At 43.6% G+C, this 18625-nt stretch overlaps 1 protein-coding gene across 1 annotated transcript in view; it reads right to left on the reverse strand.

Moving 5' to 3' along the window:
* Positions 1 to 11313, reverse strand: part of LOC117013499 (leucine-rich repeat-containing protein 37A2) — a 34196-nt gene extending 22883 nt beyond the window's left edge. Inside the window, exons 1-3 of the mRNA XM_033090715.1 lie at positions 10777 to 11313; positions 8357 to 8428; positions 2352 to 2423 (exon numbers count right to left, since the gene is read on the reverse strand). Of these exons, the coding sequence (XP_032946606.1) occupies positions 2352 to 2423; positions 8357 to 8428; positions 10777 to 11183 (551 nt within the window). The 5' untranslated portion in view covers positions 11184 to 11313. The remainder of the gene's footprint in view (positions 1 to 2351; positions 2424 to 8356; positions 8429 to 10776) is intronic.
* Between the last annotated feature and the right edge of the window lie 7312 nt (positions 11314 to 18625).

The following is an 18625-nucleotide window of genomic DNA, read 5'->3' on the forward strand; positions in this document are numbered from 1 at the left end:
CAGAAGAATTGATTACGTGACCTTTTGTGGTCTCATCAAACTCTGGAGTATGAGATCAAAGTTTTTATATGTAATTATAATTTCTAATATTAAAAGGAATATCCTCATATTTACACACTGTTCTTGGTTTGGTTCTGTTTTTCCAGGCCAATCAATACCAGAAGAAATAAAAGACACCCTTTCACATAACTTGCAAGGAAGTTATTCCTCTAACATATCACTTTGAACTAATTCGGCTTTCTAGCATAAGAATAGAAATTAATTTTTGGTTTTATATTGTCTTACTATTCCATGAATTTATCTGCTTCAGTTGCACGGTGTGGGACAGCAAACAACAACATGGCATTGGATCTTTATTTGAAAACACCGAGTCCTGACTATAGTTGACTCTTATTGCTATGGATTCCAGCTTAGCTCTTCACTTTTCACCTCGATGGGTATAACTGTCTTCTGACTGGTGTTTCTATCTCGTGTCTCCCTTTCTAAGCCATCATGCACAGCGTCACCAGATTACCTCTCCGGAAGTGGTGCTCCAATACCAGCATCACTCGGGAACTTGCTGAAGATGCAAATTCTCAGCCCCACCCTGGACTGACTGAGTTAGTCCTGTGGGGTGGAGCCTGAGTTTTAACAAGCCCTGGAAGTGATTGCCTTGCAGGCTGAAGTCTGTCCTAGAGCACTGCTGTGACGACATGGAAGCCGGGCTTGTTATCCTTGGCGTGGCCTGTGAAGCCCCAGACGTGGCTCTAATCTCCTCTCCTGGCTTGTACTCCACAGGGACTCGGTATTTTTCCTGTGTTGTGCCTCTTCCTACTCTTCCTTCTGCAAGCTTATTCTTCCCTAGATGTCAATCTGATGATTCCCAGTGGTCCTTTGAGGTCCCGTTCAAACAGCATGCGCTAGTAACATCTTCCCTGATCCAACATGAAGTCTTTGCTCCCTGTTCTGTGCTCCAAAACCGATTTGCATCTCTCATTGCCGATATCTATTTCTCCTTTTTAGTACCGTTAACTATTTTTGCATCCCATTTCCTCTGAGCATAAACTCCTTGAAAGTGTGGACTAGGTCTTGCTCATCTGCATTGTCTGCCATGTTTAAAAGTGACACATGAACATAATGCAAACCAAATATTTACAAAATGACCAAATAGCTGGGGAGTGAGTAGAAGGAGGAAAAAGACCGTTTTAAAAGAAATGCAGTTTTCTTACTTCATGGCTCCCTCTTCTGTGCCTCTGCAGCACTTTGTCTGCAATTTAGTGCCTGTGCACTATGGTTTGAGCTCAAATGTTTATTTTCCCTGTGAGATCGTGAGATCCTAGAAGGGTGGGAACCCTGTCTTACCCATCTGTGCCTACCATACTAGGTACAGTGCTTGGCATATTCTTTGTAGCTTTCTTATTGATTGGCATTTTAAAAATGAACGAGAATCCTTCTGCTAACACGAAATAACCAGCTGACAAAGTATTTCACAGTAGAAGTAATGAACGACCTAGTCTATTGAGCAGTTACCTCATTTTTTCCTTCAAAATGTGTTCATGAGGTTTGGAGCCCAGATGGCAGGGGTACCCAAAAGACCGATACAAAAGTGGTCGTCTGCCTAAGGTTTGGAAAGTTTCATAATACAAAGGACTGTTTTTAGTGTCGTTTGGGGCTCTTTATACCTACTTCCCTGAAGCCTTGTACATTTGCAAGAAGAATCTATTTTCTAAAAGCATCATTAATTAGACTAATACAAATTAATGGCATACACAGCTCTGGATCCATGGACAAACGATAAAAATTGAGCTTTTCATGCCCTGTAGGTGACAATTTGAGGTTAACTTGAATTCCTCTCATTTTACTAAATCAATTTTTTAAAACCTTTTCTGTAAAGGCCCAACAGTAGATATTTTAGACTTTGCGGGACACATGTAACCACATTTTCTTCTTTGTTTCTCTCTTTTACAGATCTTTTAAAACTGTAAAAATCATTCCAATCGTAGTGGCTGTATAAAACGGACCACAGGCCGTATTTGATCCATGGGCCATAAACTAAATATAAATATAAGCAGATGGTATGTGAACACTTATATAACAAGGTTCATATTGGTGTCTATAATTATTCAGACCTCATTACCATTTCCTGTATAATGGAAAAGCTGTTCCTATGTACATCTTATCTGTATAACTAAAAATTGAAAACGCATAGGAGGTATTTAATGTGGGAATGGGGTGGAACCGTATGCAGACTTACAGAATTGTGGAATTTTATTGCTGGAAGAAATCGTAGGGATTATCTCATTTGAAACGCTTATTTATTTTACTGCTAATATAACTAAAAACTCATAAATAAATATAATAAATTAACTTACAAATACTGGAGGGATAGGAGGCCTTCAAATGAATCCTTATGTAATTCACTCAAATTATTTTTGCTGAGAATTCTGAAAAACGAAAAGGTTATTTCCGGATCAAAATGCAAAATAACTACAACTATTTACTACACAGAACTCTATGTGGGGGAAACCTAGGTAATGGTGCCACCGAAATACACGAATTCTTATTTAACTTAGGGCTGGTGAGCGGTGCTCTGTTTTCAGTCAAACCTTTCTCCTCATGTCCTCCTTTGTGTCCATCTCGCTCCACCCCCCCCACACACATACCCTTATCCACTGTTCCCAACAAATCGGATAATTTATGCCTACGTTCTAGATCACGAAGTCTCTGTTAGAACCCAACTCTGGGTGGCACCAACATAGGCAGAACTGCCATTTCCTCCTCTCTTTCCGCAAATCTTATGGAATTCTTATACAGAACTATATCAGGGCTGCAAGTAAAGTCATTCCATTTTTTCCCCCCATTAAAAATTTTTTTGAGAACTAAAATGTACATAAAATACATGCAACATAAATGTTCACTTGAATAATTATAAAGCAAATACCCATGTAACAACTTTCATGGCAAGAAAGAGCACTGCAAGCATCCCAGAAGCCACAGCGTGCCCGTTTCTCTGACTCCCTAGAGGTGACCACTGTGCTGACTTTGATTAAAATACCCTTGCTTTTTAAATGTACTTTTACCTATTAAATGTCAGCCATAAACAATAGTTTAGTTGTGCCTCTTCTTGAACTTTATATAAATGGAATCCTATTAGCTGTATTACTTTCTATGTTGCTTCTTTCATTCAACATGATTGTGTAAAGTCATTATATTGTTGCATGTGGCTGAGTGTGGTGAATTTCAGTGTCTAGTGTTGCATGTCCAGCTACATGTGGCTGCTGAATATTTGAAAGAGGCTCCTATCACTGAAGAGCTGAATATTTAACTTAATTAATTTTAGTTGATTTAATATTTAAACTTGAAAACTGATAATTAATGCAATTATTAGAAAACATGAAGTATGTTAGCAACAAGTTGAGTATGTGATGTTACTTTTTCAACTGTAAATTTTATAAAATCTAAATACAGATCAAGTATTTCTGATACACATTTAGCCACCAAATTGAGACTTCAAAGACTTAGTATGGAAAAAAGAATGTAGACTCTCTCATTAACCATTTTTATACTGATTACATATAGAAATGACAATCCTTTAGATATTTTGAAGACTTAATGTGAAAAAATGCCAACATCTTGCTAATAATGTAAAAAATGATTATGTGCTGAAAAGATAATATTTTGGATATAAAGATTAAATCAAATATAGTAGCATTTATTTCACTGTTTCATTTTACTTTTATTGTTTAAGTGGCTACCAGAAAATTTAAGATGACTTATGTGACTTGCATTATGTTTCTAATGAATAGTATTCCATTGTATGACTGTACCGCTCCTTATTCATTCTACCATTGGTGGATACTTAGATTTTTCTAGTTTTTAGTTATTACAAAGAGTGCTGCTTTGAACATTCTTGTACTTGTATCCTGATACAGATTTGCCCGAGTTTCGCTAAGATATAATAGGGCTACAAAATTGTTTTCCTCAGAAGTTATGCTATTTCAAGTTGGCAGATTGAACATGCCAAGTCCTACCCCTCCGACCTCCACCAAAGTCCTGAACAATAATAGAAAAGATATCGTTTAAAAATCACAACATACATGAATTAGCTCAAAGCCTGGGAGCAGCTCCACAAAAGCTCCCCCACCAGTAATGTCCTGGGAGCAGCCCGAAGACTTCCGCCCCTTGGACCAGGCAGCAAATGGTGTCTTCCTCCAGGGAGGAGCATCTGGTATTAGAAAGGGGGCAGGGTCCCAGGAGCCTGGAGGAAAAGGACTCACTCCCTGATTAGCCACCAGAAGGCACCTCCACCTCTTCCTTATTCTACGGGGATCCATGAGGAATGACAAGCCCTAGCAGTTCATTTCACCTCTCCCCTAGAGCCGGAAAACAGAAGAAGTAGCATCTCACTTACAAAGATGAATTGCACTCAGGAGTGATCAAATAACATGAGAAAGCCAACTCCATTAAGGACAGAAAACAAAAACAATCACAAGAGCTTATAGCCAACGAATCAGAGTTAACAGAGAAAGCGCAAGAGGACTTCAGAAGAGCATAATTAATATCCTCAGACAGATGTAAGCAGGTAACACATCTACTGAAAAGAATCAATTCAAGCTTATGCAAATGAGGTGTTATCATTAATAATAATTTAAAAACTCAGTATATGAATGGCAGAAATAACAGTTGGAGAATAAATGAGAAAACTGAGAGGTCCATCCAATGATTTCTCCATAATGAAAAAGGAAGGGACAGGAATGATCCACAGACAAGCCTGACAGCTGGCTCAGCCCAGGAATGTTAAGGCCTTTGCTTTACCTAGTCTCGCAGTCAAGACTAGAAACATGCTTGGGTCAGAGGGTGGGGGGAGTCTGCACCCGTTTCCTATAGCTGATGAGCAGGAAAGCACATAGTCAGGGTCATCAAGAGAGGAGTGAGGGAGTGGAGAGCCAGTACAGAAGATGCTCTAGAGGATGTCAAAGGTAAATGTCTCTTGCGGGGAGAATCCCCATCCTTGCAGCTAATATTAAGTTGTGCATCCTTCAGGAGCCTTGAGGAGCTGAGAACATCCTATGTTGCCTTGTGAAACTATAATATTTCTATCGTGTTCTGCATTTAAAACATTCTACTTTCCCCCTCACAGTGTCTGTTGGCCACATATTTAAATGAATTCTATCTCATAACTTAATTATTTTCTCATAGCTTAATGCTTTACTCATAGCTTTTGACAACATTTTACTGCCTGGAAACTGCAACTGAAATCAAGGAGAGTTCTCAGTTATGAGGTAGTTATATTGAACAGAATATACTTTCACACATTGAAAACAGATCATTAAAATAAAAACTCAAAAACTTTAATTCCCACAAAGAACTCTGAGTCCTGAGAAGGCATCAAAGACCCTGACCTCAATTTGAAATTGACAGCATTAGAAGGAACAGCCGTGAGGGTGTGAATATGTGTGAATATGTGTGAAGAATCAGGTGATGCTATGATTGATTGTGTTCTCACCTCTGTTAGGTAATGGTTTCATATTTCCATGAAAATGATCCGAGAAGAAAACACAAATCAATATGTCCAATGATGTTTATAGTAACCCTTTCCATAATTATAAAAAGTTAGAAAAAACTTTCTTTCCCAATCACGTAACAAAACTGTCTGTGTGTAATATAGATGATATACAAAATGGTCGTAGGAAACAATGATATATGAAAAAAAACTAAGCCAAAATGAAAGTTGTCTATACTACGTACTACTATTTTTTTTCAGAGCGATGTTTTTGTGAGCTCTGTTAAAAATTTCTTTTATTTTTTTTCAGTTACAGTTGACATTCAGTATTGTTTTCTATAACTTTCAAGTACACAGTGTAGTGGTTAGACATTCATATAATTCATGAAGTGATCTCCCAATAACTCTAGTACCCACCTGGCACTATACATTGTCATTAGAATATTATTGACTATATTCCCTGCACTATACTTTACATCCCCATGGCTATTTTGTAACTGGCAATGGGTACTTCTTAATCCCTTCACCCTTTTCACTCAGCCCCCAAAGCCACCTCCCATCTGGTAACCATCAGTTTGTTCTCTGCTTCTATGAGTCCATTTCTCTTTTTGTTTGTTTTGTTCTTTACATTCCACATATAAGTGAGATGATATGGCATTTGTCTCTCTCTGTCTGACTTAATTTCACTTATCATAATACTCTCTAGGTCTATCCATGTTGTCACAGATGGTAAGATTTCTTTTTTTTTTTATGGCTGAAGACTAATTGTGTCTTTAAAAAATTGTAAAGCTGCCGAGGACAATAAGCACAGAGAAGAGATGGGGCTGATCCTCAGGTGTTTGTGACAAGGTCTTCTCTGATTGGCTGATGCCCATGTCAGACTGTTTGGTTAGGAGTTTGAATTTCATGGTAAGACAGGAAGTAACTAACGAGCATGTATGTATTTTATATCAATTGGGTTTCTTTTTGTGAAGTTGTTTGGATGATTGGATAGTAAAATTTTGAAAGTAATTAATTTAACCTAGAAGGAAAGTTTAGACTAAGAATGAGTCAGTCACCAAAACATTCCCCCCAAAAGAACTTCAAATAAGCAACTAAGTGGTATAAAATATGTTGATCTGTAGAACTCCAAATATTCATTTTGTATGAAGCACAAAATTTAAAACTACCAGGAATCAGAGTTAAAGCCAGATCTAAAATTTTCTCTGACCACGAAGATACCAAAACCAGGCATGAACTAACATTTAAGAAACATCCATGATTAACCTCTAACAGAATAAATAAATGTTATTTATTTCTTGTGCCAAATAACATTCATTTTTCTTACAAGTTTGGGAAATAAGTCGAATGTCACATGGGCCAGTGAGCTGCACCCTCTACAGCTAAGATTGTGAACAACAGCTCAACCTGGAGCAGGGCTGCTGTGGGCTGCTGTGGGCTACTGTGGGATGCCATGGGCAACTGACTGCCTCAGCCGGGTGGAGCGCCAGGCTCATAATATAAACAAGGGCGGCGAGCTGCGTCCTACTCAGGTAGACTGAGAACAACGGCTTGAACCGGAGTCGGGGGTGGGAGTGGAGGTGGCGGTGGGGGCGGGAGGGGAACTATGTATAGTTTTAAAGAAATACATACTCCTAAGTTAAAAAAACTGCCTGGTTGTAGCATTTTCTCCTTACCAATAAGATACCAGTCTAAAGGTGGTCGTAATCCCTATTTTTAGATTACTAGCGCTATTGTCTTTTATTATTAATTCAGAAGTCATTTATGACTTGTCTACTGAAGTTGAACTAATGACATGACATAAACTCTCACAAAAAAGTGCCAGTTAATTACTTTAAATGTAAATATTTTTCCCAAAAAATCTGACATGCCTAAACTTACTTTTTCTACACATCATAAAAAAAGATAAACAACAAAAAAATGGACAAATGACAGGGCAAATTCCGAGAAGAAATAATGTTCAATAAACATGTAAATATATTTAAATTCATAAGTAATCACAAAAATTCAAATCAGATGGGACCCCTTTTATTCACCGATGATCAGATCAGTGAAAAATGGAGAACAGCACTGGTGGCGGGTATGGAGAATGAATGCTGTCATGGCCTATTGACCTGAGTGTGAGTTGGCACAACTTCTTTGAGGGCAATTAAAAGTTTATGTCTATATAGTCTTCACCCCAACAATTCCACTATTCTACAGAGACACCTGCCCACGTTCACAAAGACGCATGTACAAGAATGTTTGTTGCAGCAATACATGTAGCAAGAAAACTGGACATAATCTGAACACCCATCAGTAGGGGAATTATTCAACTGTGATACATCCATACTATGGAATATTACGCAGGAGATTAAGTGAATGGGGTAACCTCCAGGATGTACTGGGAAGGAAGGTAACCTAACACACAGCATGAGGTGAAAGAATCAAGTTGTAGGATATTACCATTTATGTAAAAAAGAATGAAAATCACACAACAAACTTATTTTGCTGTCTGTAAATTTGCATGTAGGCAAATGCATGAGAAAAGGTCAGGAAGGATATATACTAAACTCAGAGTAGCAGTTACCTCAGGGGTGGGGGCCGAGGGCACAAGGACTGTCACTATGCCTGTTATTTCTTTTCTATATATTGAGAGTATAATCACGTATTATTTGTCATAATGGAAAATCAGTTTAAATTGACTGTATTTGAAAGAGGGCCTGCCAAATTTAATTTTAAAAATAAACATAGAATTGCAATCAATAGAGATTCATTTGAAATATGGAGGGGGAAATACCTTATCTCGGAGTGACTGACTTCAAAGTTCTGGACCAAGAAGGACCTTACCAAGCAGTTAGTTTTTGTATTCATAGGTAGAGAGAACATACTCACAGTTTCGCAACCCAATGGTATGACTTCCATATACCTTCATCAATGTAAGAAATAGAGTTTCCTTGTAAATTTCTGTGAAGAAACACAGTTCATATCCTTCAATAGGTAGCAAAAGGATGAAAAAATTAGTAAAAGAATCATGGCAGCCTTGTGGGGAACATTCACATGCAGAAAATACCAGCTTTCTAATTTCCACAGCTACCAGCTTCCCAGTTTGCACAATTAATAAAGACATCATTGTAGTGCCACTGGCCAAGCAATGAGGCATCTCGTCACAGCATGAACTTCCTATCTTGGGTAGGCAATGCCGGCTAATGACTTTGAATGTCTTTATTCCAAAATCACTTCTGTGTCTAAAATGACTCTGTTTACAAATCAATGAGAACATGATAAACCATTCAACAGAAAACTGGCAAAAACATTAATAATGATTAACAAATAAACGTGACGAAACCTTATGCCAGGACACACCAAAGTATGGCTCAGTGGCCTCTAGTGAAATCTCTCCCGGGGTTGGAGGATCCGGGCAACTTCAAATGCGAGGGACTGAAATGGAAAGATCTCAAAGACGTATTGCATAGGGAATAGCACAAATCACTGCGCAAGGAGCAAAGTATTACCTCATGGGGGGGAAGAGCACAGGAGAGATTGGAAGGAAGGACACACACCAAAATGACAACAGGAGTGGTAGGGAGGGTTGGGCGGGATTTTCACATTTTATCCTAACATTTCTGTGACTTGAAAAAAAACAAACAGTGAGAATGTAGCCATGAATTACACATGTTTAAAAGAAACTGTTAAAATCCTAAGGTTCGGTTTCAGCCACTAACGCCGTGGAGGACTTGGAATCATTATCTTTTGCTTTGTCCTCTTTCCTCAGGAGCAACTTACCTATCCAGGTTATATGCACACTTTTCAGGAAGGTCACACAAAGTCAGACACCTGTCTGCCCCTCTGCCTAGTGGGCATTTCCACAGCCAGAGGCCTCTGGTTGCTTTACGCTCACCAATAAGAGAGGCCTAGAACTGAACTCATCTCCCTCAAACGGGCTCTCCTTCCCAACTGCTGTATTTCCACCTGTTATCCCACCGTCGTTCTCCTCATCAGCCAGGACGGGAACTTGACAGGGTCATATTTGATTTTTATCTTTCCTACACACCCCAGCCCCAACTCTAGCCAGTTCTTCCTTTACAGTGGTCTCAGGATTTTCTTTCTACTCCTGTCACAACCACTCTGATTCAGCTCCTTTTCACGTTACTCCTAGATATTGCTAGAGCGTTCTCTTTGGTCTCCCTGAATCAAGCTTTTCTCTCCAGACCACTCTACATATGGAATCTAAAACGATCCTCTTATTTTAATCATTTGTCTCTCTTGCTTGAAAACTTTCAGTGGCTCTCCTTATCTCACAGTGGAACTCTCAAACCCGTATAGCTGACAGCCAAGGTTTTCATAATCATATCTTTCATTGCTTCCTAGCCCAATTCTTTACAGCCAGAACGGTCTATTAAATACTCAGAATTCCTGCAGCCATGGCTTTGCCTAGACTGTGCTCACCTTTTTCCCTCTATTTACAAATCATAGCCATTCTTTAAGTCTCAGCGAAAGTTCTAGCTAATCCATGCAGCCTTCCCTGATCTCCACACCACAGTGACTACAGATTCTGGTGAGATACAGCACCTGTGGTCTGTATCTCTTTCAGTACTTAATTATCCATCACCTCCCTTTTTATGTGTATTCCCTTTCTTCCCCCCTATCATTGTCAAGTTCTAGAGAAAATGTCATAAGTCTGAGGCTGCCACAGTCCTTAACCTGGCTTGGGCACAACATGGGGGCTATCCATAAAACATGAGTTCTGGGCGTAACTGAGGGATGAAATCATAATAACAGCTCACACACACACACACACACACGCACACACGCTAGGCACTGATATAAGTGCTTTACATGTATTCACTCAGGAAAACCTTACAACAATCCTATGCCATGGTAACTATCATAACCCCTATTTTACAAATGAGGAAGCTGAGTCACAAAGATATAAATGACAGACCTGGGTTCAAACCTAGTCAGCCTGGCTCTAGAATCTCCACGCTAAAGCACTTTGTTGTATCGCTACCAATGCGACCCGGGGACGGCCAAGTTGCTCTAAAGAGGACGGAGCAAACGTGACAGGAATGAAATGATGGGGCTTAAAAAACGGATAAGGAAAAATAATAAAGTCAATTACTAGTGAAACACTTGAGAAGAGGGGAACATTAGTAAGAAGGAGAATGAAGATAAGGAATAGTTGACGAGCCTAAAGGCAAAACAGAAAGTCAGTCACGGGGGCTGGGGAGGTGAGAAAGGTCCAGGAAGATGCTGAGGGAAAGGCTGCATGTCAGGCAGGATGCAGAGAAGGAGTGAGGAAAGGGGATTCTTACACGATGGTCAAGGTGCCGTTGTAGCTGTGGGACTTGAGCTCAGGCACTCTGTGGAGCCGCTGCTCTGGGCTGAGACCTGTGCACGACAGCGTCCCATCTGTGCACGCACACAGTTTACAGATGTCCCTGTTTCTGGAAGCACTCTGCTCAGTTGTTGCAGGAAGTGTCTCAGATGACTCTGTTTCGCGAGTTACGGTAACTTCCAGGTCCACAGGTTGAACTGTGACTTCAGTCAGGTTTGGATGCTGGCTCTGAACCTGCTCTGGATGTGGAAGTGTCACCTCCAGGTGCCTAGGAGAAGGAGCTGTAGTCTTGGCCAGGGCTGCAGAAGACTTAGCCTCCGTGGTAGGTTCTCCAGTTACGGCAAGGCCCAGGTCCGAAGGGGGAACTGTGACGCTGGGTGACATTGGAGGCTGATACTCGCCCTCACCTTGAGTTGGAACTGTCACCTCCTGATACAATGGAGGTTGTACTACAACCTTCTTAGGTGGTTCTGGAGACTGTTGTGGGGCCTCGGAAGGCTGAGCCTGGACCCCCTGTTGTGTCAGAGAAGGTTCTGCCTTCTTAAGGGGTTTTGGAGTTAGATCTGGGGCCCCCTGCTGGCCTGGAGATGATTTTGTCTTCTCAGGGGCCTGTGCAGGGGCCTCCTGCTGGCCAGGAGTTTTCATCTCTTCATTGGGCTCGGGAGTTAGGGAAAACCACAGATCCATAGATTTCATTGTGACAGGAGGCGATATTGGATGATGAGCTGCACCTGAACCTAGAGGGGAGACTGTCACTTCAGGATGCACTGAAGGTTGATCTAGGACACCCGGGGAGGATTCTGGAGGTTGAGCTGGAGTTGAAACTCTCAGTTCATCATGCTCTGGAGGTTGAACTGGTTGTTCCTGCCTGGTTGCTGAAGGTTCTACCTCCCTTGGAAACTGAGCTGGGGTCTCCTGCTGGGTTGGAGAAGATTCTGCTGCATTAGGGGGCTCTGGAGGCTGAGCTGAGGCTTCCTCCTGGGTTGGAGAAGGTTGAGGTCCAAAAGGCTCTGGAGGCTGAGGTGGGGCCTCCTGCTGGACTGTGGAAGATTCAACGTCCTTAGTAGGCTCTGGAGTTACAGTAAGTTCCACATCCACGGAGTTAAGTGTGACATTGGGCAGGTTTGACTCATAAGCTTGAAACAATCCTGCAAGTCCAGGTACAATGTCATTACTTACTGGAATGGTAGGGAACTCAGGGGCTTGAGTTGGTGCCTTTTGCTGGACGAAAGAAGGTTCAACCTCTTCAGGAGGCTGTGCAGGCTGAACTTGGGACTCCTGCTGGATTGAAGTAGGTTGAACCTCCTCAGGCGGCTCTGAGGGCTGAGCCAGGTCCTCCAGTTGGAGTGGGGAAGCTTCATCCTCCTCAGGGCGCTCTGAGGGCTGAGCCAGGTCCTCCAGCTGGAGTGGGGAAGCTTCATCCTCCTCAGGCGGCTCTGAGGGCTGAGCCAGGTCCTCCAGTTGGAGTGGGGAAGCTTCATCCTCCTCAGGGCGCTCTGAGGGCTGAGCCAGGACCTCCTGCTGGAGTGGGGAAGCTTCATCCTCCTCAGGGCGCTCTGAGGGCTGAGCCAGGACCTCCTGCTGGAGTGAGGAATCTTCATCCTCCTCAGGGCCCTCTGAGGGCTGAGCCCGGTCCTCCATCTGGAGTGGGGAATCTTCATCCTCCTCAGGGTGCTCTGAGGGCTGAGCCAGGACCTCCTGCTGGAGTGGGGAAGCTTCATCCTCCTCAGGGCGCTCTGAGGGCTGAGCCAGGTCCTCCATCTGGAGTGAGGAATCTTCATCCTCCTCAGGGCCCTCTGAGGGCTGAGCCCGGTCCTCCATCTGGAGTGGGGAATCTTCATCCTCCTCAGGGCGCTCTGAGGGCTGAGCCAGGTCCTCCTGCTGGGTTGGAGAAATATTAACCTCATTAGTGATTTCTGGAGTTACGGTAACCACCAGACTCCAATATGACAGCTGAGCTTCATTCTGACTTGGAGATGGAATATATCCCCCATGATGCACTAACCGTTGAGCTACAGCCTCCTCTGGAGGCTTTGCTGGGGCCTCCTGAGGGGTTGGAGAAGGTTCTCCTTCCTCAGGGGCCTCTATAGGCTGAGGTGTGGCCTCCTCAGGTAGCTCAGGAGGTTTGTCTGCCTCTCCCCCCGGCCCCCTCCCTCCCAGAAATTTATAGGTAGCTTCTCAGGATCAATGACATCCATACTGGGATCTCAGTAATCATCCTGCAGCCGCTCTAGAGCTGAGGTGTGTTTGCAGCTGGCCTGGAGGTCCAACAACAACTGGCAAGCATGGCAGCTGAGCCAGATCTTGCTCCAGGTGTGGGGGTGACACAATAAGCTTTGCTGGCTTTGAACTGGCACTACCTAGAGGTGGAACAAGTATTTCAAATGTGTGGTGAGCCTGATCTAGACCTACAGTCTGACTCTCAAGTGGAGGAGGCGGAGTCACGGCCTGACTGTGATCCCAGCTGAGCTTTGGAACCACCTCTGGGAGCCTGTGATGCTGGGTTACCTTGTCCTTAGGATCCTGAAGTCCAGCAGCAAACTGATCTGGCCCTGGGGGGAGCTCTCCAGCGGCATCCGGGAAAGGAACCAAAGGCTCAGTCAACTCCTGAGGGGAAGCCACCATCTGGGCTGCAGCGGAGGAACCCAGGAAATGAAAGCTCCCCGGGTCTGCAGGGGTGGTGAGCACATGGGGTGATGTGCGAGGGAGGTCAGAGGAGTGTAAAACCCAGGGCTCGGTTGGCGCTGGGGGATCGGAGGTCAGCCGCACAGGGTCCAGGGCCAACTCCGGAGGCTGAGCTGCCATGACCAGCGGCCACAACAGTTGCCACGTGAAGATGAGCGCTGGGGCGCAGAGGCTTAGCCGGGACATGATGTGTGAACGTCGATGGTCCGTGGGCGCAGCGAGCGACCAAGGGCAGTGCGGCTCCAAGCGGGAGCCAGACCATTCTGACAGCCTGTGACCTGTGAGCAGCCCCGCGCCCCGCCCTCACCTGGAGTCCCACCCTTCATTGTCGACACCTTTATTAGGCGGGGGCTGTCACGGGCTCTGCACAGGAGCGAGGCCTTTTCCCAAAATCACCAGGATCAGAGCGTTCCTTTTCACAGGCGACAACTACCTCCCATTGGGGTCCCCTTTCCCCCTCAGAGGAGGCAGGATTTAGGCTGCACACCTGGGTGGCCATGGACTCCAGCAGCCCAGGGGTGGGGAATGGGGCGGTGCAAGGACGTGGGGTTGGGGGGGGGGCAGAACTTCCCCAGGAAGCCACGGGGCCTGGCATCCCAGGACATTCAGAAGTTTTAGTCCACTGCGGGCAATCTGAACTCTTCCTCCTCAAAGCTGAAATCGGACAGGCAGTCTTCCTCCCCTTCGCCATCGTGCTTCCAGGAAAAGTAGCTGGAAAAGTAGCTGACCTACAAAACGAACGCAAGTTAGGTCGGTAGGAGGGAAACACCTTACAGTTAGTTCTAACATGTTGCCATTTCCTCTAAATTCTCAGTATCCATGTCTGATTATTAATTCACTACTCTGTTAGATAGGGGCTGCTACTGAATCAGTGATGACTCCACAGTTTCTGTAACAGGAGTTTCTAACGGTGAGCAATTAATTCTGGGAAACACGGTCTGAAAGCAAGTGAATAGCCCTTTAAGAGAGCGTGGAAAAACGTCCACCATGCCACCTTGCCTCATCACAGCCATTAATCTAGAAAGCAGCAGTGCCACTTTTCAGAGGTCCACCCCATGTGCACACGTGGGGAAGACATGTAGGATCTAAAAGCCAGCATGTGAAGTAATTTTGTTGAGATTCTGTAACTAGCACCCAGTTTGCTTCCTTCACAGCCCTTTTTATAATCTATTGGATTTCAGTCCTTATTTATTGTCTGGCACAACTTCTCACATGGAAACTCCAAGAGAGAAGCCTCATCTTTTCCCAGTGTCTGGCAGTAGTAATGGTTTTTAAATGGCATTGATTCCAAGACTGGCCCCATCTAGAGATAGATCTGTTGTCACAATGGGGTTTCTGAAATCTGTCGCGTCAGTTCTGAATCCCTTCCTCTCACATTTCACAAGGAAGCGAGACTTCTTAAAGCCCCAAACTTGGAGAAGTTCGAAGTTTCCTGGACTGGTTTGATTTAAATTGAATTAAAATAATTATTTTGCACAGAAAAAAACTTCAAATACCTTTTCAGAACACAACCACCTTTTCTTTCTCTACTTTCTTCCTTTCAAAACTAACTTTGCAATTTTGGGGTGAGTTAAATAATCAGAAATCTAACCCGAAATTAAGTTTTCAATGCCATGAAACACAGTTTTTACTCCCCTGATTTTAAACATCCTATATGTAGTCATTTAATATGTTCTTATAGAAATTACTTTGGCAACTTAATCCCTAATTCAGGGCATCCATATGAGTGATTTACAGAAAGGTTCTTCAGCAAAATATTTTATACAAGGTATATATGAGTTGCTGAGCGCTGGGTAAAACACGCTGATTGAAAAGCATAATAGTTTTCAAATGCTGTAGTATAATCACACTTAAGATCATAGTTATATTTTGATTAATATTCTTACTTGGACTTTAAAGTATAAAAGTTGGAAATCTTGTCACCGTCTTCATTTTCCCACCCACATTTTACTGGTTTATGAAATTCAAAAATCTGGACATCACTATAAAATGAGTCAAGTCTCTCATTTTATAGCTGAAGAAGTGAAAGCTCAGAAGTGGGGACATGAATGGGCTAAGATAACACCCCAGTTCAGTCACACACAGCTGACGGTGGCTGTGTGCGGGACACTCCTCCAATGGCCCCTTCTCTGCCTCTGCATTGTCCTTAGGCAGGTTCTTCTCCACATCAGCACCTTGCAGGCACGTCAGATCGTACCTGGAGAAGTCTTTTTATCACCTAGATTCTAGCCCTTTCTCCCAAAGCACCCCCAAATCATTGGCACCTAGCACCGCTTCCCCACCCCACCACTACTTTGTCCACCTCAATATACCTGACCCTTAGCCCCACCCATTACCTACTTCTGAGCATTTTCTTTTACTTCCAAAACAGTTGGCTTTGGTGGAACTAGTCAGATCCTGATCCTGTTTCTAACCAACAATTACAGATGTTATTATCTACTCTATCCATTGTATGTATCCATTCATTGACTGTGTCCATTACTCGTGGATGTCTCTGCTTCTCCACCTAGATTAGGAACGCCTCAAGAATAACAGGTGTGTCTTATCTTCCTTCTCCTAGTCCCCAGCACACTCCTACTGTATTAGGTACTCACATACAGAGGGTGCCAAAAAATGCATAAACATTTAAGAAAGGAAAAAAGTATACTAAAACTGGAATACTCAATATATACTGATAACCAAAGATGAATACAAGTCATGTATATACATGTTTTTGGCACCCCCGGTACATGTGGAATTAATAATGAATAAATTAGCACATTCTTTGCACAAAGAATGTTTTAATAATTTCAAAATATAGAACATCTTCACTGTGGTCCTCTTGGTTTGCAAATGACAGTCAGGAACCAGGAGACTGGACCTGGATGGGAACAAGGAGGAATCCCCAGAAAACCATTAATTCCTGAGGCTCTGGTCAGTTTTCTTTGTCAATGGGAAGGGAAGAAATTAACACGAAGTGGAGGCAAGAAGAAAAGGAAATAAAGAATTCCAAGGGAGGAGAGGAGTTTTAAAATGATTCACAACAGGCCTGCACCCTGCCTCATCCCAGGTGACATCCACTCCATACTAACCTGAGCTTATAACCGTTCTTTTGTGTCTCTCTCCCACCCTAGAGTTGCCAGAGTCAACAAATAAAGTTACAGGATGCCCCGTTACGTTAGCATTTCAGATAAACAACAAACCCCTTTTAGTATAAGCATGTCTCATGCAACCTCAAGCTGCCCTGACTCAGTAGTTTCCTTCAGACAGGTGTCACTGAGCCTTGGGAAGCAGGGAGCTCCATCTCTGCCCATGCTGTGCCCTCTTGAGGTCCCCTTGGGGGAATACAGTGCATCGCTACCTCCCCTTGCAATGCTTATCTTTCTCCTATCCCTCTCCGCCCCCAGGTCGTACCTGGCCCAGGAATTTCTGTGAGAATCTGTAGAAGTAAGTTGTTTGGGTGGGAGCCTCCTTTTCCTCATGAACTATATATATACTCTAGCCTCACCACGGTCACAGTTCTCCAAGTTCTAAAGAAGGTGGGAGTGCAGAGCCACCCCACTCCCCAGCCTTCTGGAACCCCAGTTCTGTGACGTCATCACTCTCCTGGAAATGCTCTGGTCTTGACCACGCAAATCGGCCCTGTCTTCAGGCCTGTTGCAGCTTCAGGCAGAAATGGCAGATGGGCCTGGAAGAATAGGTAACAACTGTGATGAAGACCACTGGGTGGGAAAGGGTAGAGAGCTCTGGTTGTTCTTTCTGCCACCGCCTTCCCCTTCTGGAAATAGCACCACCTTTGGGTGAGCTCCGTCCCCCATGGGCTTTAATGGAGGCTGCCAGTCACGGGCTCGGCCCTCCAGGTGACAGTATATTTTGAATTGAAACTACGTGGAGCAGCTCAGCTTCTCACAGGAAGCCTGCTAGTGTGAGGCAGCCAGAGGCCAAGAGTTTGGAATCCTGTGGATACAGCCCATCTGAGAAGATAAGCCTCCTCTCAGCGGAGGAAGCGGATCCAGGTAGGCTTCCAATCCCAGAGCCTGCCTTTTCTGAGACCTAAACACACTCTTGTCCTACTGCAATCCTGCAGTTCAATAAATGTCCCTTCTTGTCTGAGCAAGTTGAAGTTGGGTTTCTGTCACTTGCAACCAAAAGAGACCTGCCTAGTAGAGTCGGTGTGGGCTTAACCTGATGACCTGACATCCTGTCACCTGCTCATGAAGGCCACTCATCTTAGTATCATTAGTCACCAAGGAAGGCTGGGAGACATTTCCACCAACTGTAGCAAAAGGAGACAAGAGAAAGTTTTGTTACCAATGGCCACTCTACCTCCTGAGACAGGATGGCAGGGTGTGACAGAAAGAAGTTAGGGAGCGATTTCTAATGGGGCTGTGCTGCCCCTACCCTCTGCCTGTGGACTTCTCCCAGTAGGGCAGCAGCACATTGCATTTGGTGATGTGAAGCCAGAGAAAGCTTGGGCGAAGATAGAGCTCTGGGAGAAGGTCATTCCCGGAGTACCACTTTATGAGCAGCCATTTGTGGCCCAGAAGCTACAGGTGGCTCAGATGACCCAAATAAACTCACTTGTACAGAATTAGAGCCCGGGGTTTGCATGCGGAGGGGAGAGGCTTCTGTAACCCAGGACCACATGCTGGAAATTTGGCCAGGAGAGGCTCTCCCTATAGCTTAAAATCTCGGAGGGGATGATGTGAGCCTCAAAGGGGGACCGGGAAAACCCACTTTCCCCACCTCCCCAAATGTGACAGACACGACCTTGGGTGGATTCCTACCCACTCAAGGAACTGGAAATCCCAAGCTGGGGCCCAGAATAAATTTTGAAAGTCACAGCCTGGGGCATAAAGGCAAATAGAGGCCACAGATCATTTGCCTAAATATTTACAAGTTGTAAATCAAACTGACAAGCTGTTAAATGAAGTATGTTCTATCCTCATATTCTGACGAAACTTCCGGTAAAAGGACAAAATTGTTAAGTGTGCATGAAGCTATGATTTGTATATGACAAAATTATATGCATAATTAATAAATGGTATAAATATTCCATGAAATTTATTTTCTTATCTTTTCAGCAAAATCATGAATCATGTTATTATCAAGATTTAAAAATATACTTAAGGATTAAAAGCAATTATAATCAAAGTATAAAA

This window comes from Rhinolophus ferrumequinum, chromosome 21 (assembly GCF_004115265.2).
Source record: "Rhinolophus ferrumequinum isolate MPI-CBG mRhiFer1 chromosome 21, mRhiFer1_v1.p, whole genome shotgun sequence".
NCBI lineage: Eukaryota > Metazoa > Chordata > Mammalia > Chiroptera > Rhinolophidae > Rhinolophus > Rhinolophus ferrumequinum.